General features: G+C 43.2%; 1 protein-coding gene across 6 annotated transcripts in view; it reads right to left on the bottom strand.

Annotated features, from left to right (window-relative positions):
• The window catches only part of TPD52L1 (TPD52 like 1), a 172,195-nt gene that overhangs the window by 30,227 nt on the left and 116,674 nt on the right, over window positions 1-25,294 (bottom strand). For 3 of the 6 annotated variants that reach the window (XM_068231460.1, XM_068231458.1, XM_068231461.1), the window contains exons 4-6: window positions 13,102-13,167; window positions 8,148-8,249; window positions 1,169-1,183 (exon numbers count right to left, since the gene is read on the bottom strand). In XM_068231460.1, the coding sequence (XP_068087561.1) occupies window positions 1,169-1,183; window positions 8,148-8,249; window positions 13,102-13,167 (183 nt within the window). The remainder of the gene's footprint in view (window positions 1-1,168; window positions 1,184-8,147; window positions 8,250-13,101; window positions 13,168-25,294) is intronic. The other 3 variants (XM_068231463.1, XM_068231462.1, XM_068231464.1) reach the window with 3 other exon arrangements.

Genomic DNA, 25,294 nt, shown 5'->3' with positions numbered 1-25,294 from the left:
TTATCAGGATACCTGTGTTTCATTAAAGATAGTAGTCAAACATGCGCTGATAGTAATCCCTAGGAAATGCTGCCACTATGTGCGCTATACTGTTTATTAGTTTCCCAATCCAGCAATTTTTACTGAGTTGCTGTCTTTAATTTAGTTTATACCAACTGAAGAAAGAACACCCAATGTATTGTTTTTTGTCCTAGGTGAAGCTTTAGAACACAGTGGAGCAGTTGCAAGGTCAGGGATCTCAGTGGACCTGTTATTGGTTGGTTTACTCAGTAAACAATGGCACTGAAGCCTCATACACAAACTTGACTAAAGTCGGCTGAGTCCGCTGATAACGACCACCTTAGCTGATAATCAGCATATGTACATAGGCACCCGACCTGCGATGGGCAAGTGATCTGCCTGGAGGATCAACTCACCCCCAGCGATGGACAACTTCATTGTGCACAAAAATAAATAAAAACTACACAGCAGCATAATTTGCACACTTTTAAGATATTCAAACATTTAGGAATCTGTGCAATGTAGTTACCTGTTGCCTGTGCATATACTCAGTTGTAAACATACTTTAATTCTTGTCATGAGTCTCACATAATGTATAAAAAAAACTCTTGGTGTAGTTCTCATTTACTTAGGCAACTCCATTAATATACACACAGGTCCAGTGTAGATCTTACACGTGAGCCAACAAGCCTGGGTTGGATGTTTTTTTAAAACATCTGCTTTTAGGTGTTAGTTTTAACATAGTGGGAGGTGGTGAAAGGTCAATACATGATCCCATAATTCACAAAACTCAGAAAACATTGCTACAGTCTGAAAAGATCTGGGTGGTGAGGGAATTCCAATCAGTTAACAATAGACAACTGATAATAAGTCTAGTCCAGTTTTGTTGGGTAGCTTATACTATCCATACAGCACCACTGAAACAATCATGAACAACTATTTTGGCTTTTGAAAACGAAAAGTGTAAACACCGCTATAGCAATATCCACCTTCTGTGTTGACAGCAGAAAATGTATGGATTATAAACCTCTGTAAAAAAGTTAGAACACTCGTGTAAACATGCTGTTGTTGCTGAAGCACTTTAGCTGCATGACACATACATGTGTGAATAAGCTCTACATACTTTTTGATATAGCACACATTATTCTGAATAAGAGAATATTCTTACCTAATAGAATGTGATCTGCAGCAAAAGAAATAAAATCATCACAGTGTTATCAAGTAGTAAAAACAAATATGATAAACACTCTTTAGCCTTCTCATTTGTTTTAAAAGTAAAATTATGCAAGTGAATGGTCAAGGAATAAACCAATATATCATTCAAATAACGCTTAAGACGTTTTTACTTAAAAATGAGTAAGGCCACATGCCAGGCAAAAGCAAGAATTGCTATTATGTAAAGCGGAAAAACATCTTTTTCTTTTGCCTTATCAAGTCGCTCATTTCTCAATCACTCTAAATAGTTAACACCCCTACTCCTTTTATTGCTTGATTTTTACTTCAACACAGTGCTTTATACCTAGAGTTTTGGTTTTCTTAAAGAGACTCTGTATTAAAAAACGTACCCGGGGGTACTTACCTTGAGGGGGAAGCCTCAGGGTCCCAGTGAGGCTTCCCCCATCCCTGTAGCTGCAGGCAATCCAACGCTGACTCCCCCGAAGCCTCCCCCGACAAGCCTGACAAGGTTGATGTATTTACCTTGCTGTGATCCAGCGCAGGCACAGTATCGGTTCTTCGTTCGGGGCTAGGTGGAAATAGCCGAGCCCGATCGTATCCGCTCTACTGCACAGGCGCAAAAGGACTCGCATCTGCGCAGTAGAGCGGATCGATCGGGTTCGGCTATTTCCCCCTTCACCCGAAGGAAGAGCGGCTTGTGCGCCTGCGCAGGATCGCAGAAGGTAAATATTTACATCACTGCACTTCGGGGGCTGCAGTAGGAGATTCCCGGGACACTGGAGGACGGGGAAAGCCTCGTTAGGATCCAGAGACTTCCCCCTCCCAAGGTAAGTAACTCCCAGGGGACGTTTTTCTTAATACAGAGCCTCTTTAATGTGCTATTTGAAAATTTAGCCTCTGAACTGCTAATTGTAGTCACTGCAGGGGGCAAAATTAGAAATAGATTATAAACACATAATTCATCAGGAAAACTCTGGGGCAGATTTAGCACATTTATAAGTTCTTTAATCGTTTTCTGTGAGTTCTCCGAGTGAAATTCCACATTCATTAACCACTTGAGGACCGTGGGCTTCACCCCCCTTAAGGACCGGCCACTTTTTTTTCATTCAGACCACTGCAGCTTTCACGGTTTATTGCTCGCTCATACAACCACCTAAATGAATTTTGGCTCCTTTTCTTGTCACTAATAAAGCTTTCTTTTGGTGCTATTTGATTGCTCCTGCGATTTTTACTTTTTATTATATTCATCAAAAAAGACATGAATTTTGGCAAAAAATGATTTTTTTAACTTTCTGTGCTGACATTTTTCAAATAAAGTAAAATTTCTGTATACATGCAGCGCGAAAAATGTGGACAAACATGTTTTTGATTAAAAAAAACCCATTCAGTGTATATTTATTGGTTTGGGTAAAAGTTATAGCGTTTACAAACTATGGTGCAAAAAGTGAATTTTCCCATTTTCAAGCATCTATGACTTTTCTGACCACCTGACATGTTTCATGAGGGGCTAGAATTCCAGGATAGTATAAATACCCCCCAAATGACCCCATTTTGGAAAGAAGACATCCCAAAGTATTCACCGAGAGGCATAGTGAGTTCATAGAAGATATTAATTTTTGTCACAAGTAAGCGGAAAATGACACTTTGTGACAAAAAAAAAAAGTTTCCATTTCTTCTAACTTGCGACAAAAAAAAATAAAATCTGCCACGGACTCACCATGCCCCTCTCTGAATACCTTGAAGTGTCTACTTTCCAAAATGGGGTCATTTGTGGGGTGTGTTTACTGTCCTCGCATTTTGGGGGGTGCTAATTTGTAAGCACCCCTGTAAAGCCTAAAGGTGCTCATTGGACTTTGGGCCCCTTAGCGCAGTTAGGCTGCAAAAAAGTGCCACACATGTGGTATTGCCGTACTCAGGAGAAGTAGTATAATGTGTTTTGGGGTGTATTTTTACACATACCGATGCTGGGTGGGAGAAATATCTCTGTAAATGACAAATTTTTAATTTTTTTTACACACAATTGTCCATTTACAGAGAGATTTCTCCCACTCAGCATGGGTATGTGTAAAAATACACCCCAAAACACATTATACTACTTATCCTGAGTACGGCGATACCACATGTGTGGCACTTTTTTGCACCCTAACTGCGCTAAGGGGCCCAAGTCCAATGAGTACCTTTAGGATTTCACAGGTCATTTTGAGAAATTTCGTTTCAAGACTACTCCTCACGGTTTAGGGCCCTTAAAATGCCAGGACAGTATAGGAACCCCACAAATGACCCCATTTTAGAAAGAAGACACCCCAAGGTATTCCGTTAGTAGTACGGTGAGTTCATAGAAGATTTTATTTTTTGTCACAAGTTAGCGGAAAATGACACTTTGTGAAAAAAACCAATAAAAATCAATTTCCGCTAACTTGGGTGACAGGAGGTGATTGATGGGTGTCTCAGGGGGTGGTTAGAGGGGAAAATAGATGCAATCAATGCACTGGGAAGGTGATCGGAAGGGGGTCTGAGGGGGATCTGAGGGTTTGGCCGAGTGATCAGGAGCCCACACGGGGCAAATTAGGGCCTGATCTGATGGGTAGGTGTGCTAGGGGGTGACAGGAGGTGATTGATGGGTGTCTCAAGGTGTGATTAGAGGGGGGAATAGATGCAAGCAATGCACTGGCGAGGTGATCAGGGCTGGGGTCTGAGGGCGTTCTGAGGGTATGGGCGGGTGATTGAGTGCCCTAGGGGCAGATAGGGGTCTAATCTGATGGGTAGCAGTGACAGGGGGTGATTGATGGGTAATTAGTGGGTGTTTGGAGGAGAGAACACATGTAAACACTGCACTTGGGAGGTGAACTGATGTCGGATCTGCGGGCGATCTATTGGTGTGGGTGGGTGATCAGATTGCCCGCAAGGGGCAGGTTAGGGGCTGATTGATGGGTGGCAGTGACAGGGGGTGATTGATGGGTGGCAGTGACAGGGGGTGATTGATGGGTGATTGACAGGTGATTGACAGGTGATCAGTGGGTTATTACAGGGAAGGACAGATGTAAATAATGCCCTGGCGAATTGATAAGGGGGGGTCTGAGGGCAATCTGAGCGTGTAGGCGGGTGATTGGGTGCCCGCAAGGGGCCGATTAGGGTCTGATCTGATTGGTAACAGTGACAGGTGGTGATAGGGGGTGATTGATGGGTAATTAGTGGGTGTTTAGAGGAGACAATAGATGTAAACACTGCGCTTGGGTGGTAATCTAATGTCGGATCTGCGGGCGATCTATTGGTGTGGGTGGGTGATCAGATTGCCCGCAAGGGGCAGGTTAGGGGCTGATTGATGGGTGGCAGTGACAGGGGGTGATTGATGGGTGGCAGTGACAGGGGGTGATTGATGGGTGATTGACAGGTGATCAGTGGGTTATTACAGGGAAGGACAGATGTAAATAATGCCCTGGCGAATTGATAAGGGGGGGTCTGAGGGCAATCTGAGCGTGTAGGCGGGTGATTGGGTGCCCGCAAGGGGCAGATTAGGGTCTGATCTGATGGGTAACAGTGACAGGTGGTGATAAGGGGTGATTGATGGGTAATTAGTGGGTGTTTAGAGGAGACAATAGATGTAAACACTGCGCTTGGGTGGTGATCTGATGTCGGATCTGCGGGCGATCTATTGGTGTGGGTGGGTGATCAGATTGCCCGCAAGGGGCAGGTTAGGGGCTGATTGATGGGTGGCAGTGACAGGGGGTGATTGATGGGTGGCAGTGACAGGGGGTGATTGACAGGTGATTGACAGGTGATCAGTGGGTTATTACAGGGAAGGACAGATGTAAATAATGCCCTGGTGAATTGATAAGGGGGGGTCTGAGGGCAATCTGAGCATGTAGGCGGGTGATTGGGTGCCCGCAAGGGGCAGATCAGGGTCTGATCTGATGGGTAACAGTGATAGGGGGTGATTGATGGGTGATTGATGGGTAATTAGTGGGTGTTTAGAGGAGAGAATAGATGTAAACACTGCGCTTGGGTGGTGATCTGATGTCGGATCTGCGGGCGATCTATCGGTGTGGGTGGGTGATCAGATTGCCCGCAAGGGGCAGGTTAGGGGCTGATTGATGGGTGGCAGTAACAGGGGGTGATTGATGGGTGATTGACAGGTGATCAGGGGGGATAGATGCATACAGTACACAGGGGGGGGGGTCTGGGGAGAATCTGAGGGGTGGGGGGGTGATCAGGAGGGGGCAGGGGGGGGGAAAATAGCGTTGACAGATAGTGACAGGAAGTGATTGATGGGTGATTAGGGGGGTGATTGGGTGCAAACTGGGGTCTGGGGGGTGGGCAGGGGGGGTCTGAGGGGTGCTGTGGGCGATCTGGGGCAGGGGGAGGAGAAATCAGTGTGCTTGGGTGCGACATAGGGTGGCTGCAGCCTGCCCTGGTGGTCCCTCGGACACTGGGACCACCAGGGCAGGAGGCAGCCTGTATAATACACTTTGTAAACATTACAAAGTGTATTATACACTTTGTATGCGGCGATCGTCGGGTTAACATCCCGCCGGCGCTTCCGTATGGCCGGCGGGATGTTGCGGCGGGTGAGCGGAGACAGGCGCCGGCGGAGGATCGCGTCACGGATGACGCGATCGCTCCGCCCATGCCCCTACAATGACCGCCGCCATTTGTCAATACGGCGGTCCTTGCGGGGTCCACTTCCCGGCCGCCAATTGTCAATACGGCGGTCGGGAAGTGGTTAAAAATGCTATAATGCTGGGCATACATGGGTCGACCCGGCGGCCGATTAGCCGCTGGATCGACCCCCGCCGCGTCCCCGCTCGTGTGCGCGAATCGACTCCCCGCTCGTCCCCGTCGGCGGTGCTTATCAGCCGCTCGATTCCCTGTCATTGTCCGCCGGCGGGAATCGAGCGGCCGCGGGTCAAGTGGCATGATCGGGCCAGCTGAATATTATCAGCTGGTCGATACACGGTACAGAAACGTACCGTGTATCCCCAGCATTAGCCTACGGCAGTGCTGTGCATCTTTTTTGTACGCTAATGTTATTAAAATTATCTTTTCAATTATTTATCTTTTGCCTGTTATTTGTGACCCGCATGGGAAATGCAAAGAGTGTAGGAAGAGATAAAATTCAGGCAAAGCAACTATGGTCAGGAGACAGGCCTTACGGGCTTGCAGCTATGCACTGTACTAATGAAAGCTAACGTTGAAAGAGAAAACAGCGTCTTTTAACTGGGAGGGACGGAGCCATGGAGTACAGGAAATGCTTGATTGTTTGGCCACGCACATGACGTGATAGTGTTGTGTGTTGCTTAGCAACCCACAGGTGACTATAATGTAAATCCCTCTCCCTGTTTATTTATTCATGATTAATTGCAGCTGGCTGCATTTCATGCGCACAAAATGGAAACTAGCTGAAATCAAGTTTTCCATTTATTCTGTACAGTATATATAAAATTGGACGTGTGTGTGTATGTTTGTATGTATGTGCCGCTATCACTCAAAAACATCTTGACAGATTTCAACAAAACTTGGTATACAGGTCCCTTACTACCTGTGAAGATATTTTTGGGGGGTCTGATGCCCCCCCTGCCCTGCACACCTGGGCGGAATCACAAACAGCCAATCAGATTTCACATCAATAGAAAAAGAGTCCCCAAACTTGGCAGAGTTGGTCACTTGGTGACAGAAATTAAAAATTCAGGAAAAGCGAGCAGAGCATAAAACAGCCAATCAAATTTCAGCCATTCAGTTTAAATGGGAAAATGTAAACTGTATCCATTCTTAGATTGTTAATCGCAAGGTTCTCAAACAGCCAATCAGATTTGTTTGGCTTTCATTCTCACATTATTGATGCCAAGGACCCCAAAGTACACAAATTTGGTAATTTGTGAATGTACTTGGCTGAGGAGCCAACGGGGCGAAGCTACCATCTGTGGGATTATGACTGAACTCCTCTAAAGGTGGCCATACATGGTACAATTTTTCATTTTTTTTCGATTAGATAATTTAGTTTGATTATTCCGTTAGATCGAATATAAAGATTTTTCCAGCATGTCCGATCTAATTTTTCTCGAAAAAAATGGGATAATCGTTCAAATTTCTTGATCGAAAAAAAAAATATTTTCAACTTTCATTTGATTCAATCATTTAGATCGAATAAACTGGATAATCAAACGTTTTTATTGTACCATGTATGACCACCATAAGACAGATTTCCCCCTAAACGTGATGATACTGCAGTGCCGAGGAGCCCAGGTCGGCCTGGGATAGCCGGGGGACCCAGCACGTAGAGCCGCTCACCTCGGGACTGGAGCGTGGACGGAAGCGGGCCGCCTCTCCCGGAGCGCTTCGCATTGAATGACTGTGTGTCAAGGTTAGAAAAAAGTAAGAGGAGCCAGCAACAACCAAATTTTTACACGTGAAAATTTGAATTGCATCCATTTTTACAATCTTAATGGCAGGGTTGTCAAACTTTGCACAATTGGTCACTGGGTGACTGCCATTCATATTCAAGAAAGTGAGCGGGGCCTACAACAGCTAATGAAAATTCACCTATTGATTTTCAAGGGGAATATTTAAATTGCTGCTATTCTTACACTGTTAAAATGGCAGAGGCCTCAGAGGTTCAAATTCAGAAAAGGGGGATGAGCCTCAAACAGCCATTCTAATTTGTTTGCATGATTTCCATGGGAAAATGTAAACTGCTCCCATTCTCACATTATTGATTCCAAGGACCCCAAAGCTCACAAACTATGATTGAATGACAGTGTGTCAGTTAGAAAAAGTGGCCAGACCCCAAAACAACCAAATACATACCCGAGCAATGCCGGGTCTTCAGCTAGTCCTTTATAATATTTCTCCTCAACAAATTGCATTTTCATTTTAAATGCTTGTGACTTCTGGTACACCAAAAAGTAAAAAAAAAATACAATAGCCAAAGACAGAATGATTGGATATGAAGTGATAAAAGCATGTAATGTAGGTACCTCATATCTCCTAGCTTCTTGCCAATTGCACTTCCCACGTTAGTTATTGCAGCAGATGCTTTCATCCCAGCTTGGCTCAGGGTTTCCTGTGTTTTCTTATACCTAAAATGAAATGTTTTTCTTCAGTTATTTGTAAAGCGTCAAGTTAACAGATTGTAACACATTTCCAGTTTCTCCCTACTTTCTTTTTGTGAAATTTAGAAATGAGAATATTCATCGTTATACTACCTGGGTGTTAATGACATAAATAGGATAAACACAAGAATACAGCCACAGGGTTATAACGCATATATAAAAGAGTCACAGCTGTTTTATTAGAATGCATATAGAACAATTTAATAAAACAAGGTGAATGGCACTACACAGTAAATTTACAAAACACACACAAACACGCACAGTAATTTTTGTATTAATGCTCAAAGTAGTCAAAGCCCAATCATAGGCATGTACCTGGAGCACTACCTCCTCCCAACCAACTCAGAAAAATTACTGTAACTAAAACAAGGTTTCGGATACCACTGTTTTAAGGTTTTTTTTCACATGGTCATTAGGCCACTTGGTCTCAAGACCCCTGCAGTACCTGCCTTAGAGTCACTGGCATGTTTTCCATAAACTATACCCTCTTCCATAGGCCACAGCCCCTGAACAAGTCAACAGTGAAACAAGGATGACTGGCATCCCACACCCCCTCCCAGAGTACACTGCAGGAGAGGAGACCAGAACAGCCCATGCCACAATCCCATCTCATAAAGAACATTGCCCCCTTCCAGAAAGCAATGCAAGGATGAGGTACCAAAGAGGAAGAGAAAAGGGGCAGAGGAGTGGGTGGTCATTTTGACCTCATGACCACACAAAGAAAGCCTAAATAAGAAGTGAAGCTTACAGCTCTATCAGTAGTGAAAACTCTCCTCTAGGAAAAAACAGAGGACACGGTTCCATCATGAAGACATTTAAGTGATATTCCACTCTTGGTGATAAAAGCAACCCCTTGGTTCAGATCTATACACACAAAAAGATGTTTTAACGTTTTGTTTTCAAATGTTGTATGTCTGCTGTATCTGCAGAGGCAGATGCATGCGTAGCTTATCTTTACTGTCAGCAATGTGAGCACTGCATGGTGTTGATTCACAAAGCCATGCTATCTCATAGCCACACTATGCTTCCCGCACAGTTTACAGCGCATAAAACTTTACGTGCGCTACAACAAACATTTGCGTGCGTTCACGCGGCACAAGTTTGTTATAGTGCGCGTAATGTTTTATGCACGGCAAACCGCACCCGAAGCATAGCGCGGCAGTGCTATGAGGTAGCACGGCTTTATGAATCAACCCCAATGTGTCAGTTTATCGATTAGAACCAGTGTACATCTTCAGAGTAGCAATACATTCTGCTGTTTGTAGATATCAGGGTTGTGTACTTGGCCAGTCTGTATATTACACAGATCACTAAAGAGTAAAGACTTATTGCATGAAACATATTGCTATTTCCGTGACCAGCCCCTTTAAGAAACACACAGCAGGCTGCAAACTTTAATGTAAAGATTGTTTTTAATAACATTTAATTTCATAATGACTTGTGTACCACTGATGCATTTAATAGCAATTTTGTTTAACCGAGAGGGAATTTCACTTCAAATATATCATGAACATGATGGGGAGGAGGGGGGTACATAGGAATCACATGACACATATATTACAGGTGATTACAGGTGTGAACACATTTGTTGGTACCTTAACTGGACATTGACGAAGTGTTTTATGCAATCAGAAAAGTGATAAAATGAAAAGCCATTGTCCCATGTATCCCTGCACACTGTGGATATGTCCGTGAGTAAAGCAAAGAAAGTATGAAAAGAGATATTCTAAAATGGCATGAACACATTTCTTGGCACCAATTTAAAAGCTCATAATTAACTGGATTAGAGTGATTTTCAAACTAGTTGTTTTCTGTCATTAGTGTTACACATCTCCAATCATGCAACTGGTCATTTAGGCTATTTAAATGGAGAAAGGTAGTCATTTTGCTGTTTGGTATCATCATATGTCTCACGCTGAGCATATCTCAAATAAAGCAAATGAGAGAGTTGTCTGAGGAGATGAGAAAGAAAATTACAGACAAGCATGTTAAAGGCAACGGCTGTAAGACCATCTCCAAGCAGCTTAATGTTCCTGTGGCAACAGTTAAGATATTAAGAAGTTGAAGGTCCATGTGACAACAACCAACCTCCTGGGACATGGCTGCAAAGGGGAAAACGAGCTCCAGAATGGGCAGAAGGATTGTGAGACTGGTAGATAAAAAGCCAAGGACAACTTACAAGCTGAACTCCAAAGTCATGGTCCATCAGTGTTTGACTGCTCCATCTGTTACTTTTTGAGTGGCAATGGGCTCAACAAAGAAGACCCAACAGGACTATAATGTTCCAAGGTGGGGTACAATTTTTTTGTAGGGTTGATTTCTGCATATGTTACTTTGTGAAAGGCTGACAAATGCTTTGAACATTGATTCAAAACAATGGTATTTCCATGTGATCTCAACTTCATACTTTTTGTGACAGGTTATATAAAGATGAAGTTTCCAAGGGTTTTAGTGGAAGAGTGAAAACCACAGAAAGGAGAGTCAATGTATTTCCCTCCTATGAAGGACGAACTGTAGTCTGTGAAAGCCACGGCCATTTTTCAAAGAGAAGTACTTTGTTTGCCTTCCAGTTACCTTACTCCATAGTTTGTTTACTCTGTACGTTTTTGTATAATATATCTAGCTTAAAAAAATAAAAACACAAGTGTGGTTTATCCTCAGGCCAGTTTCACACTGAAAACCGGCATTATGGAAGTGCTGCAGTGCGATGACCACATTGCACCGCAATGAAAAAAAAGTGGAGGGATTCCCGCAGCAATGCGCGGTAATTTCCCTTCTGGCTGCAGGCCAAGCAGGAAAAGAGGCTCTCTAGTGCTCACTTCCTATGGCCGATATTAGAATTGTGCGGAAATGTATTGAAAAGTACACTTCCGTGCTTGCGCACTGCAAAATTTCTTATAAAAGTTGCGTCGCCATAGAATGACATGACTTCCAGTCGCCATACGTCACTGGGCAAGTTGCCCAATAACGTGTTGTTGCCTTTGTGGCAAATCAGACACTTCCGGCAGAAACGCATCGCGACGCTCCAGGTAAGAAATGCCCCATAGACTTTCATTGGCGTAGCATTACCCTGCAGCAAAACAGGGTAGCGCAACGCACCAGTATGAAAGGAACCTCAGCATTTTACTGTATACATTTTATGTTTGAGCAACTAATGGGGACTTGTCCAGGATACACTGAAAACTATCTGATTTGCTGACTTATTACAAGAAATATTATTTCTAGACAGCAATGTTTGCGTATAGAGAATGCAGATAAAGGGCAAGATTTTTATAAACTGTAAATTAGTGGGGTAAAGATCACAAGAACTAGCTAAATTTGCTTCACCTTTTGAGGAACATTTTTGTAGATAAGGTTATTGATGGTTTTGCTAACTTTAGGCTGGCTTCAAGCTATGCTGACCTCAGTTGGAGTTGCACCAAATCTTTATTGCACGGTTGTGCTGTACTGCTCTGGGGTCCATTGCCAGGTCTGATGCCAATCTAAAGGCCATTTGTGCCATTCATCACATGAGTGGCAATGAAATCTGCTGTTTGAAAAAATTGGATCTGAATGGAATATACAATGAAGGGCGGTGATTACATTTGTCAGTTTCAAATTATATCAAAGACGACTGTGGGTTCTTTTTTGTGGAGGTATACCAACAGATCTGTCCATGCCTGTTTATACACAAAACATTTACTACATATACATATGGAAGTCCCAGTAATCATATAAAGTCTCATTAACAACAGGATAACTTTTACAGCGAACCAAGACTAACGCTTCCTTTCCTTTATCCCACCTGTGCCTTGATCTATATACCTTAATAACATGGTTATACTAGTGTACTCTGTAATCTCACCCTGCTGGCCAGAATTGCATGATGTTCTGTCTGTTTCATTGGGGGTAACCTCTGGCCTTCTGCAAACTCTGAACATGACATTTCCTGCGTACCTCATGCGCCATCTGACACTTCCTACAGCACTAAAGTGTTATTTCTGCCTCTAAGCTCCTTTAGAGAATGAAAATCTTTACACCGCTAAGAAAAGCAGTCACCCTCAGCTGAAACATGTATCCTTCTCACACTTCTTCAATGCAGAAGTGGACAGTGATAAAAGTCAATATATTCCAAAGATAGCATGAAATGTGCATTCAAAAGGTATGTGCGGAATTACCTTTTGAGGGAACTCACCCTTAGGTTTGTTTGTTTCTGGATTGAAGTTCCTTTTCAACAATAGGAATAATACTGCATGAATGAATTGAAAAGTGGCACTCTATAATAAATGATTGGGTAATATGATATGTTCAGAGAGCCATCACCTAATTCCTGAGACCTTTGAAGGAACATGCTTCACCACAGGAGAAATAAGGGACTAATTACTGTACATTCATTCAGAAACAGCAATATGGTCAGCATTTCACCATAGTGTCTTTGCTTGTCTTCTCCTTTTCCAGCTTTTTGGAAATAGTGGATGCTCCCTACTTCTGGAGTTTATAATTAAGAAGTATTTCTAGTATCTATAGTCCTATCCCATATCACGCCCTCAATGCAGACTTATTATCTGCATATTTGTATATCTGCACATACATATACCTGAAATAGTTGTATGTGCATCTTGAAGAACAAACACACTGGCCACAGATGGTTTTTACCGTTACTGGGGTTTTCATTGTATATGTTACAGTATGTAGTCTGTTATGTTTTAAGAGCCCTGAGAAAGCCATGGGTTCTACTCCCTCATGATCCCTGCTTTAGATTCCCCGCAATTAACTACATTTAGGATATCTAGCAGTTTTTCTAGCTGTTGTAGGAGAATACAGGGTGGCCTGTAGTTACCTTGAAGTAGGAAGGCTCTTCTTCTCAGGGGCTGCATTTTGACCTGATAAGGGATCCTCTTGACGTCTGTAACAGTTCACAGTAAATGATGAACAATACTCCTATTGTTCCAGGAACAATATTAGTACTGTCAGTGTAACATAAACATACTTCAGCACCATGGAACAGGAGCTGTGACTGTGAGGCGACTAATGCAGCTTCCATGCTGAAAGGTCCGAGAGATGCAAAGCTTGCAGTAACAATGACACTGCAGTCGTGTGGGGAGTAAGGGGGTGAATGGGTGGAGAAGGGAAAAGGTTTAAAGCTTTCATGCCACACATATAAATATACTGAGAAGTGCACATCTTACATCCCTGTCTGTGAGGAAAACAAAAGCAAATTAAAATTCAGGTGAATTCTTAGGTGTTCCCCAAGCAAGCCTTAAAGATGCCAGCCATATGGTCTGGGTGAGACTATGCGAACTGCCCACACCTAACAGGCTATATAGTAATCACATCCCTCCTACATTAACATTCAGAATGCATTACATTGACTTCCAATGAGTTTTGTGCTTTTGGTTTTGTTATTGAGGCCAACATTCACGACAACCTGTGTGGGTATTCATGCATAACCCTGGGGTTTTCAGTTGACACTGTACTTATGGTTCACAAAGTGTACAATCCATTCTGGCTATGGCTATTTTAAGTGGGTAATATATACCAGAACCAAGAGGCATCGTAAAGTTTTAATTATCACCAGGAAGTTATTATGGTATACTGATGAAAAGTTGTCAGTGTCATCATTGGCCCCTAAGTGCATGATGTTGAGAAAATCAGCTCATTACATCCTTTATTTCTTTTACAGATTGTGCCAGAAGTGACTAAATTGTGAGGTGGAATAGACTGAGGCTCGCAGCGTGATAAAGCTACTGCAATTGAAGGGTAATAGTGCCTGACTAAAAAAAATCCTCTTCATCCTGTTCCAACTGTGTCAACATATGTCTTGAAAGGTCTTGCCGTGTTTTTTCCTGGAAATGGTTTAGCAAACATGGAACCCGGCATGCAGACATCTTGTGCAGTTCATCTTGCATCATTTTCCACACACTCTTGATCATTATGGATGGTTGTTCATCTTCTCCCAGGATTAAAGGACAACTGAAGTGAGAAAAACATAAGGCTGCCATATTTAATTCTTTATAAACAATACTGGTTGCCTGGCAGCCCTGCTGATCTATTTGGCTGCAACAGTGTCTGAATAACACCAGAAACACGCATGCAGTTAATCTTGTCAGATCTGTCAGAAACATCTGATCTGCTGCATGTTTGTTCAAGGTCTATGGCTGAAAGTATTCAAGGCAGAGGCTCATCCGGATAGCCAGGCAATTGGCATTGCTTAAAAGGAAATAAATATGGCAGTCTTCATATCCAATATCCAGCTTCATTTGTCCTTTAAACACTCCACTTTCTTCACTGTGGCCACATCGTCTGTCAGTGATGGTACTCCAGGTCTTGGCTCATCTGTGAGGGACATGTGACCACTTTGGAAATACCATTTCCAACTCACAATAGTGAATTGTCTCACTTATAGCAATCACTTCCATAAACTGCCATCATCTCATCATGAATTTGCCAGGCACTATTACCCTTCAAATCCCGGAACTTTATCACACTGCGAAATTCAGTCTTTTCTATCTCACACTTTAGTCACTTCTGGTACAATCTGTAAAAGAAAACAAAAGGATACAATAAGATGATTTTCTCAACATCACACAACATGGACCAATAATCACACTGGCAAAATGTCATTAGTATACCATAATAACTTCCTGGTAATAATTAACCAGATTGCTGGTACATATATATATATATATATATATATATATATATATATATATATATATATACACCCCTAAAAACTTGCAGATCGGGGCAAGTTTTCAGTGTTTTCCATTGCCGCCCGTACCCATCGCTATCCCGCCAGTTCGTGATTGGTAAATGGGAACATATGTTCCCAAAGCCAATCAAGGTAACAAATTATCAGTGGCATCAACAGAATCCCTGTGGTTATTCAAAAGTGAAAGTAAAACACATACTAGATGTCCCCACACGTTGTGTGTGGGGACATCTAGTGGTCAAAAGGTAAAAACACCTTCACATACATTAAAAAATAAATCCCCCATTAATTTGTTTTCTTCTTATTCCCTTTAAAATTAATTTAAAATAATTATTAGATCTTATAGATCATTTTGGTGTGATAAGTAGTGATACATTTATTGGTGAATGAATGAGAGGAGTGTGATATGTGAAAATTGCTGTGGTTTTTAAGGGTAAATAACCAGTGCTAAGGAAGTAGTTAAAACTTATACTCCCTTGTATACAGTTTTCAGTTTTTAAGCCCTTTATGCAGTGATGTTTGCATATTTAATAAAGTTGCATATTTTATATTTATTTGTCATTCAGATTTAGAAGAAATGAACCCCAAATACAGAGTATGGTGGCTGCATAAAAACAGATCCAACAGAACCACTGCTTGTGTTTGGTTATTGTGTGAGGGATGCAGATGGAAACCGAGGCTGCTGTAATTTTAAATTATAGATGGCTCATCTTAGTGCTTCAGAAATTTTCGCAAGGTCTAAGCGGTAAATAGATAGACAAAATGGACATTTGGCTTTATAGGTGCATTAAGTTGTGCTGCCCTATACTAACATTAGCCCCTTCTATACAAAGTTACAGTAAAGAATCACTGTTAAGCAATCTTAATGCATGTCTAACCATTAACATTACCCCAATACTCACTGTTCGTCATCTGTTTTATATTCTGTGCATGGTGCCCATTCTTTCCTCAAGAGCTGAAGACGTGGCTATGGCTGAGTGCCGTGCCCATCTGCTTTGTTATACTGATCCAGGATGAGAATAAAACAGCCAATCCAAAGTAGCAGCTGCTAAACCAACCAGCAGCTAGACACTTTATCTGGCTGGATTTCATTCCCTCCCTAGGTCATTGGATATTTGCATGTCAGGGGAATACAGACAGTTCCCTACTTACAAATTACTCGAGTAACATTGTTTCATGGATACAAAGTTGTATTCATGGACAAAACATACTGTATTTTGTTATTACATGTTACAGTATTGTATAACCTGTAACATTGTTTATGCTATTTGTCCAAATCCTGAGTTTTCTGAAAGTAAAGTATCCACCTTTCACATATGACTCAGCTTACAAGCAAATTCTACTTACACAGAATATCCTGGAACAGAACCAGTTTGTAAATAGGGGATGATCTGTATTAGCATTCAGCCCCATACATTCCATTTTTCCTGTCACCATCAACTTGACGAATCTTGAACAAATATCAGAGAAAATAACACCCAGAATCCACTGCAAAGGACAATTAGAGTCCAATTTATTAAAGTTTTCCCAGGCTGGAGAGGGCTAAGGAAAATAAGTAACAATACATCTATTCTGCTGATGAGACTAAGCTACAGGGCAGATTGGTGAATGGGAACATATGTTCCCAAAGCCAATCTAAGTGCCGGATATATGAATAATCTCTGCTGCAATAAACAGCCGAGATTATTCAGTGAAAAACATTAAAGGGGAACCCACAACTTTCAATTTCATTTTAGGATAGAAAGCTGTGATTCAGTTTTCTTATACTTAATGGTGCAATCTAGTGGAGAAATATAATAGGGCACTACTCTATTATATGTGTCCACCAAATAAAACTTTACACATATAAAAAAAAATATAATTAACTCTTTTCTGCCCCCTATAATCCAAAAAATAAAAAATGTAAATAAAAAAATGCTAAAGGGGCAGAATTTAAAAGAGTATTCATAAATTGTTAGGTTAGGGGCTTAGCTTTTTATATATGTATGCTATGTGGGCATGTAATGGGTATGGGTATGCTATGTGGGCTTGTAATGATTGATTGGGCACACTGAAAAAAGCAACAAAAAAAAGAAACCCTTTATTTCCAAATAAAATATTCCCCCCATACATTGTATTAGGGACATAATTTATATGTTGTGATAGCTGGGACAATTAGGCAAATAAAAGGTGTGGATTTTATTTTAAAACTACAATGGCTGAAAACTAAGAAAATAATTTTTTTCAATTTTTCTCTTTTTATTTCCATTAAAATGCATATAAAATAAAATAATTCTTAGCAAAAAGCACCACCCAAAGAAAGGAAAAGAATGAAATTGGGGCGAAAAAACAATGTATACAGTGGGTTGCAAAAGTATTCGGCCCCCTTGAAGTTTTCCACATTTTGTCACATTACTGCCACAAACATGCATCAATTTTATTGGAATTCCACGTGAAAGACCATTACAAGGGGGTGTACATGTGAGAAGTGGATCGAAAATCATACATAATTCCAAACATTTTTTACAAATAAATAACTGCAAAGTGGGGTGTGCGTAATTATTTGGCCCCCTGAGTCAATACCTTGTAGAACCACCTTTTGCTGCAATTACAGCTGCCAGTCTTTTAGGGAATGTCTCTACCAGCTTTGCACATCTAGAGACTGAAATCCTTGCCCATTCTTCTTTGCAAAACAGCTCCAGCTCAGTCAGATTAGATGGACAGAGTTTGTGAACAGCAGTTTTCAGATCTTGCCACAAATTCTCGATTGGATTTAGATCTGGACTTTGACTGGGCCATTCTAACACATAGATATGTTTTGTTTTAAACCATTCCATTGTTGCCCTGGCTTTATGTTTGGGGTCATTGTCCTGCTGGAAGGTGAACCTCCGTCCCAGTCTCAAGTCTTATGCAGTCTCCAAGAGGTTTTCTTCCAAGTTTGCCCTGTATTTGGCTCCATCCATCTTCCCATCAACTCTGACCAGCTTTCCTGTCCCTGCTGAAGAGATGCACCTCCCGAGCATGATGCTGCCACCACCATATTTGACAGTGGGGATGGTGTGTTCAGAGTGATGTGCAGTGTGTTTTCCGCCACACATAGCGTTTTGCATTTTGGCCAAAAAGTTCCATTTTGGTCTCATCTGACCAGAGCACCTTCTTCCACACGGTTGCTGTGTCCCCCACATGGCTTGTGGCAAACTGCAAACGGGACTTCTTATGCTTTTTATTAACAATGCCTTACTTCTTGCCACTCTTCCATAAAGGCCAACTTTGTACAGTGCATGACTAATAGTTGTCCTATGGACAGAGTCTCCCACCTGAGCTGTAGATCTCTGCAGCTAGTCCAGAGTCACCATAGGCCTCTTGACTGCATTTCTGATCAGCGCTCTCCTTGTTCGGCTTGTGAGTTTAGGTGGATGGCCTTGTCTTGGTAGGTTTTACAGTTGTGCCATACTCCTTCCATTTCTGAATGATCGCTTGAACAGTGCTCCGTGGGATGTTCAAGGCTTTGGAAATCTTTTTGTAGCCTAAGCCTGCTTTAAATTTCTCAATAACTTGATCCCTGAACTGTCTTGTGTGTTCTTTGGACTTCACGGTGTTGTTGCTCCCAATATTCTCTTAGACAACCTCTGAGGCCCTCACAGAGCAGCTGTATTTGTACTGACATTAGATTACACACAGGTGCACTCTATTTAGTTATTAGCACTCATCAGGCAATGTCTATAGGCAACTGACTGCACTCAGATCAAAGGGGGCCGAATAATTATACACACCCCACTTTGCAGTTATTTATTTTGTAAAAAATGTTTGGAATCATGTATGATTTTTCAATGAGGTAATGTAGATGAAAAAAGACGGAGCACCAGCTCTGCTCATAAGATTTATTGTGACACACCAGGCGTTACAGGCATACCAAGTAAAGTATAGGCAAAGATAATGGCCTTACAGCCGTTTTACTGTACAAATGCTTCCTCAGAGACCACAAACGGTATCAAAGATAATGCAACAAGAGAGTTCAATATATACATATTAGAACTACTCACCACTCCCCACTGTCTACATATCGACAATCGAGTGCGCGCCGCCATTGCTGCGGCTCCGTGCGCTTCCGGGAGTTAGCCCGCCCACTTCCTGGGACCGCGTGACGTACCTACCCGATCGGCGCACTAGGAGTGTAAACCAATCCGGCGCTCTGTAGGGAGGACGACTACAGGTGCGTTTGTAGCAACACCAGTTGCTATACTCGATTAGACAGTGGGGGCGTGGTTCTGCAAGAGAATAAACAAAGATTAAGAGGCAGCCTGTAGATGAACTACAAAACATAAAAACATGTTAAAACCATAAACAGAGATATAGGGCCTGATTCACAAAGCGGTGCTAACAGTTAGCATGCTGGTGAAAAGCCCTTTATCATGCCTAAACTTAGTTTAGGCATGATAAGTTTAGGTGTGATAATTTAAGCCATGATAAGTTTAGGTGTGATAAGTTTAGGCGTGATAAGTTTAAACACCAACTGGGTTAGCACCGCAGTGCACAGCTGATCAAAAGTTTTGCACTAGCAAAGTCTGGTGCACTTCGCATAGAGTTTAATGGCGCTGCTTTGCGTGCAGGATTTTGCGCGCGATCTAAACTTATCTAAACTTAGCATGCCTTAACTTGTCATGCCTAAACGTATCACGCCTAAACTTATCACGCCTAAACTGGCTTTTCACCAGTGTGGTGCAAAGGTTATCACGCCTAAAGTCTTTTAGGCGTGATAACTGAGTTATCACCGCTCTGTGAATCAGGCCCATAGACATTCTAGCAATAGATACTCATTAATATGCACTTAGAAAGCAATGTAATTCATTGCGTTCGTTAAGTCCCATTGAGTAGCAGGCTTCTGTTAATGAGATTAAGCGTGCTTTCTCCTGCAATAAAATCTGTCCCCGATTACCTCCTCTGTGTGGGTTAGGCACCGATTTTAGACCCATACATTTTAAACCTCCCGTTTTCCACCATGGCAGTCTCTCATATGGGCTATAAACCTTCCAGCTCCAATACCGGTACGGATTGAGTTGACATGTTGTTGGAAACGGGTGGCTAATTGTTGTTCAGTTTTTCCTATGTAGTATCTTTTACATGGGCACATGATGGCATACACTACATAGGTGGATCTACAATGCAGATAGTCCTTTATATTGATTTTAGTTCCTCCTAATTGTACAGTCTTTCCTGGAAGGAATTGATCACAATGATTACATGTTCTGCATTTATAATTTCCTTGTGGACGATACTTTTGGAGCCAGTTTTCCTTCTATACCTGTTTAAGTTCACGTGTGGTGACTATGTCACCTATTGTACGCGCCCTTCTAAAGGTGATTAACAGTTTCTTACTGGCAATATGGCTTAGAGAAGGTTCTGATTGTAGTATGGACCAGTGTTTATAGATACATTTACGTATACTCTCAGCCATTGGGGAAAAATCAAAAATCAAGGTAACTCGTTTGTTATTGTCGCATTTAGTCCCAACTTTTTTCTTCTTTTTCCTTTCTTTCCAGATCAGTTCAGTTCTGCTTTTATTTTTGGCTTTTAGGTAAGCGCTGGTCACTAGATCCTTTGGATAATTTTTGGCTAAGAATCTCATACCTAATTCAAAACTTTGTTTCTCAAAATCTGTGTCCAGACTATTATTCCTTCTCAGGCGTAGGAACTGACCATATGGGATCCCTTCTAGAGTGTGTCTCGGGTGATTTTCGGTTCGCGAACTTCCGCGGAAGGTTCGGTTTGCGAACCGCAATAGACTTCAATGGGGAGGCGAACTTTGAAAAATAATAAAAATTATGCTGGCCACAAAAGTGATGGAAAAGATGTTTCAAGGGGTCTAACACCTGGAGGGGGCATGGCGGAGTGGGATACATGCCAAAAGTCCCGGGGAAAAATCTAGATGTGACGCAAAGCAGCGTTTTAAGGGCAGAAATCACATTGAATGCTAAATTGCAGGCCTAACGTGCTTTAAAACATCTTGCATGTGTATACATCAATCAGGGAGTGTAATTAGAGTACTGCTTCACACTGACACACCAAACTCCCTGTGTAACTCACCGCAAACAGCTGTTTGTGTAGTGACGGCCATGCTGGACTACTGCGCAACATGGTAAGATTGCTCTTCCTCACTCAGTGATGTCAGGTAATGTGTGACTTCCTTCTCAACTTTCCATGGCATTGTTAAAAAGCTTACGTTTTGTTTTTAAATTACATTTTCTACTTGCTGTATACTTGTTCAGTACCGCTACAATGAGAATCCTGTGGAGGCGGGCAAGTCTGCCATTGTGACCCCGGGTAATGGCCGGGGAATGAGGGGTTTGAATCCGGTGTGAAGCCTGGAGCAACGGCTACCACTACACATCCAAGAAGGGCAGCAGGCAGGCATGCACGCCCGCCCCGAGGTAGTGACCAAAAATAACAATACAGGAGGAGGACTTTCGAGGCCCTGCTGTGTATTTGAAATGAATGTACTTTAAATCCTTTAACGAGAACCAGTTATGGCGGGCAAAGATGACACCACATTCCTTTCACGAGAATCATATGGAGGCGGGCAAGTCTGCCATTTGTGACCCCGGGTAATGGTCGGGGAATGAGGGGTTTGAATCTGGTGTGGAGCCTGAGCAACGGCTACCACTGCACATCCAGGCAAGGAGGGCAGCAGGCAGGCAGGCATGCACGCCCGCCCTGAGGTAGTGACCAAAAATAACAATACAGGACTCAGGAGGACCATTTGCGGCCCTAATTGTCATGAATCAACTTTAAATCCTTTAACGGGAATCCGTTATGGCGGGCAAAGATGACACCACATTCCTTTCACGAGAATCATATGGAGGCGGGCAAGTCTGCCATTTGTGAGTGACCCCGGGTAATGGCCGGGGAATGAGGGGTTTGAATCCGGTGTGGAGCCTGAGCAATGGCTACCACTGCACATCCAGGCAAGGAGGGCAGCAGGCAGGCAGGCATGCACGCCCGCCCTGAGGTAGTGACCAAAAATAACAATACAGGACTCAGGAGGACCTTTTGCGGCCCTAATTGTCATGAATCAACTTTAAATCCTTTAACGGGAATCCGTTATGGCGGGCAAAGATGACACCACATTCCTTTCACGAGAATCATATGGAGGCGGGCAAGTCTGCCATTTGTGACCCCGGGTAATGGCCGGGGAATGAGGGGTTTGAATCCGGTGTGGAGCCTGGGCAACGGCTACCACTGCACATCCAGGCAAGGAGGGCAGCAGGCAGGCAGGCATGCACGTCCGCCCTGAGGTAGTGACCAAAAATAACAATACAGGACTCAGGAGGACCTTTTGCGGCCCTAATTGTCATGAATCAACTTTAAATCCTTTAACGGGAATCCGTTATGGCGGGCAAAGATGACACCACATTCCTTTCACGAGAATCATATGGAGGCGGGCAAGTCTGCCATTTGTGACCCCGGGTAATGGCCGGGAGATGAGGGGTTTGAATCCGGTGTGGAGCCTGAGCAATGGCTACCACTACACATCCAGGCAAGGAGGGCAGCAGGCAGGCAGGCATGCACGCCCGCCCTGAGGTAGTGACCAAAAATAACAATACAGGACTCAGGAGGACCTTTTGCGGCCCTAATTGTCATGAATCAACTTTAAATCCTTTAACGGGAATCCGTTATGGCGGGCAAAGATGACACCACATTCCTTTCACGAGAATCATATGGAGGCGGGCAAGTCTGCCATTTGTGACCCCGGGTAATGGCCGGGGAATGAGGGGTTTGAATCCGGTGTGGAGCCTGGGCAACGGCTACCACTGCACATCCAGGCAAGGAGGGCAGCAGGCAGGCAGGCATGCACGTCCGCCCTGAGGTAGTGACCAAAAATAACAATACAGGACTCAGGAGGACCTTTTGCGGCCCTAATTGTCATGAATTAACTTTAAATCCTTTAACGGGAATCCGTTATGGCGAGCAAAGATGACACCACATTCCTTTCACGAGAATCATATGGAGGCGGGCAAGTCTGCCATTTGTGAGTGACCCCGGGAAATGGCCGGGGAATGAGGGATGGAATCCGGTGTGGAGCCTGAGCAACGGCTACCACTGCACATCCAAGGAGTGCAGCAGGCAGGCATGCAATACAGGACTTCGAGGCCCTAATTGTAATGAATCAACTTTAAATCCTTTTAACGGGAATCCGTTATGGAGGGCAAGTCTGCCATTGTCACTGCGGGGAATGAAGATTAGATTCCGGCCCGAAGTGGGAGCCTGCTGAGACCCATGCTGTAGCTGCCCTGACCGTGCTTTGCAGACCAGGCATCTGTGGTCAGATGGACCCTTGACCCAGCGGAAGACAAACCAAGTCGAAAGCATTTGCCAAGAATGTTTTACGGAGGGCAAGTTTTTTGCCCTTTTTTTAAATTGTTTGAAAATGATAGATGGTTGTATTTTTAAATTGTTTGAAACTTTAGATGGTTGTATTTTTAAATTGTTTGAAAGTTTAGATGGTTGTATTTTTAAATTGTTTAAAAGTGTATCCATTCAAGTGCAAGTTATGCACTGACTGCCAGGTATAATGTGCAGTCACAGATGCAGTGAAAGGTATGCAGTGACTGCAAACAGCCGTTTGTGTAGTGACGGCCGTGCTGGACTGGTGCGCACCATGACGAGCTGGGTTCACTGAACAGTAAAGGTACTAGGATGCGGTGAGGTGGGTTCACTCAACACAACAGGTAGTAGGATGCAGTGAGCTGGGTTCACTGAACAGTAAAGGTACTAGGATGCAGTGAGCTGGGTTCACTGAACAGTAAAGGTACTAGGATGCAGTGAGCTGGGTTCACTGAACAGTAAAGGTACTAGGATGCAGTGAGGTGGGTTCACTCAACACAACAGGTAGTAGGATGCAGTGAGCTGGGTTCACTGAACAGTAAAGGTACTTGGATGCAGTGAGGTGGGTTCACTCAACACAACAGGTAGTAGGATGCAGTGAGCTGGGTTCACTGAACAGTAAAGGTACTAGGATGCAGTGAGCTGGGTTCACTGAACAGTAAAGGTACTAGGATGCAGTGAGGTGGGTTCACTCAACACAACAGGTAGTAGGATGCAGTGAGCTGGGTTCACTGAACAGTAAAGGTACTTGGATGCAGTGAGGTGGGTTCACTCAACACAACAGGTAGTAGGATGCAGTGAGCTGGGTTCACTGAACAGTAAAGGTACTAGGATGCAGTGAGCTGGGTTCACTGAACAGTAAAGGTACTAGGATGCAGTGAGGTGGGTTCACTCAACACAACAGGTAGTAGGATGCAGTGAGCTGGGTTCACTGAACAGTAAAGGTACTTGGATGCAGTGAGGTGGGTTCACTCAACACAACAGGTAGTAGGATGCAGTGAGCTGGGTTCACTGAACAGTAAAGGTACTAGGATGCAGTGAGGTGGGTTCACTCAACACAACAGGTTGTAGGATGCAGTGAGCTGGGTTCACTCAACACAACAGGTAGTAGGATGCAGTGAGCTGGGTTCACTCAACACAAAGTTAGGTATATGCAGTGATGACGAGGTGGGTTAAGTCAACACAACAGGTAGTAGGTGTATGCAGTAAGCTGGGTTCACTCAACACAACAGGTAGTAGGTATATGCAGTGAGCTGGGTTTACTCAACACAACAGGTAGTTATGTGCAGTGATGAGGTGGGTTAAGTAAACACAACAGGTAGTAGGTATATGCTGTGAGCTGGGTTCACTCAACACAACAGGTAGTAGGTATATGCAGTGAGCTGGGTTCACTCAACACAACAGGTAGTTATGTGCAGTGATGAGGTAGGTTAAGTAAACACAACAGGTAGTAGGATGCAGTGAGCTGGGTTCACTGAACAGTAAAGGTACTAGGATGCAGTGAGCTGGGTTCACTGAACAGTAAAGGTACTAGGATGCAGTGAGGTGGATTCACTCAACACAACAGGTAGTTATGTGCAGTGATGAGGTGGGTTAAGTAAACACAACAGGTAGTTATGTGCAGTGAGGAGGTGGGTTAAGTAAACACAACAGGTAGTAGGTATATGCAGTGAGCTGGGTTCACTCAACACTACGGGTAGTTATGTGCAGTGAGGAGGTGGGTTAAGTAAACACAACAGGTAGTAGGTATATGCAGTGAGCTGGGTTCACTCAACACTACAGGTAGTTATGTGCAGTGATGAGGTGGGTTAAGTAAACACAACAGGTAGTAGTAGGATGCAGTGAGCTGGGTTCACTCAACACAAAGCTAGGTATATGCAGTGATGAGGTGGGTTAAGTAAACACAACAGGTACTGGGTATATGCAGTACTGGGTAGTACAATGTGCAGCTCCCTGTCAC

The sequence above is a fragment of the Hyperolius riggenbachi genome, chromosome 4 (assembly GCF_040937935.1).
Source record: "Hyperolius riggenbachi isolate aHypRig1 chromosome 4, aHypRig1.pri, whole genome shotgun sequence".
Lineage (NCBI taxonomy): Eukaryota > Metazoa > Chordata > Amphibia > Anura > Hyperoliidae > Hyperolius > Hyperolius riggenbachi.
The sequence above is the reverse complement of the archived record's forward strand: the minus strand, read 5'-3'. Positions and strand labels throughout refer to the sequence as shown.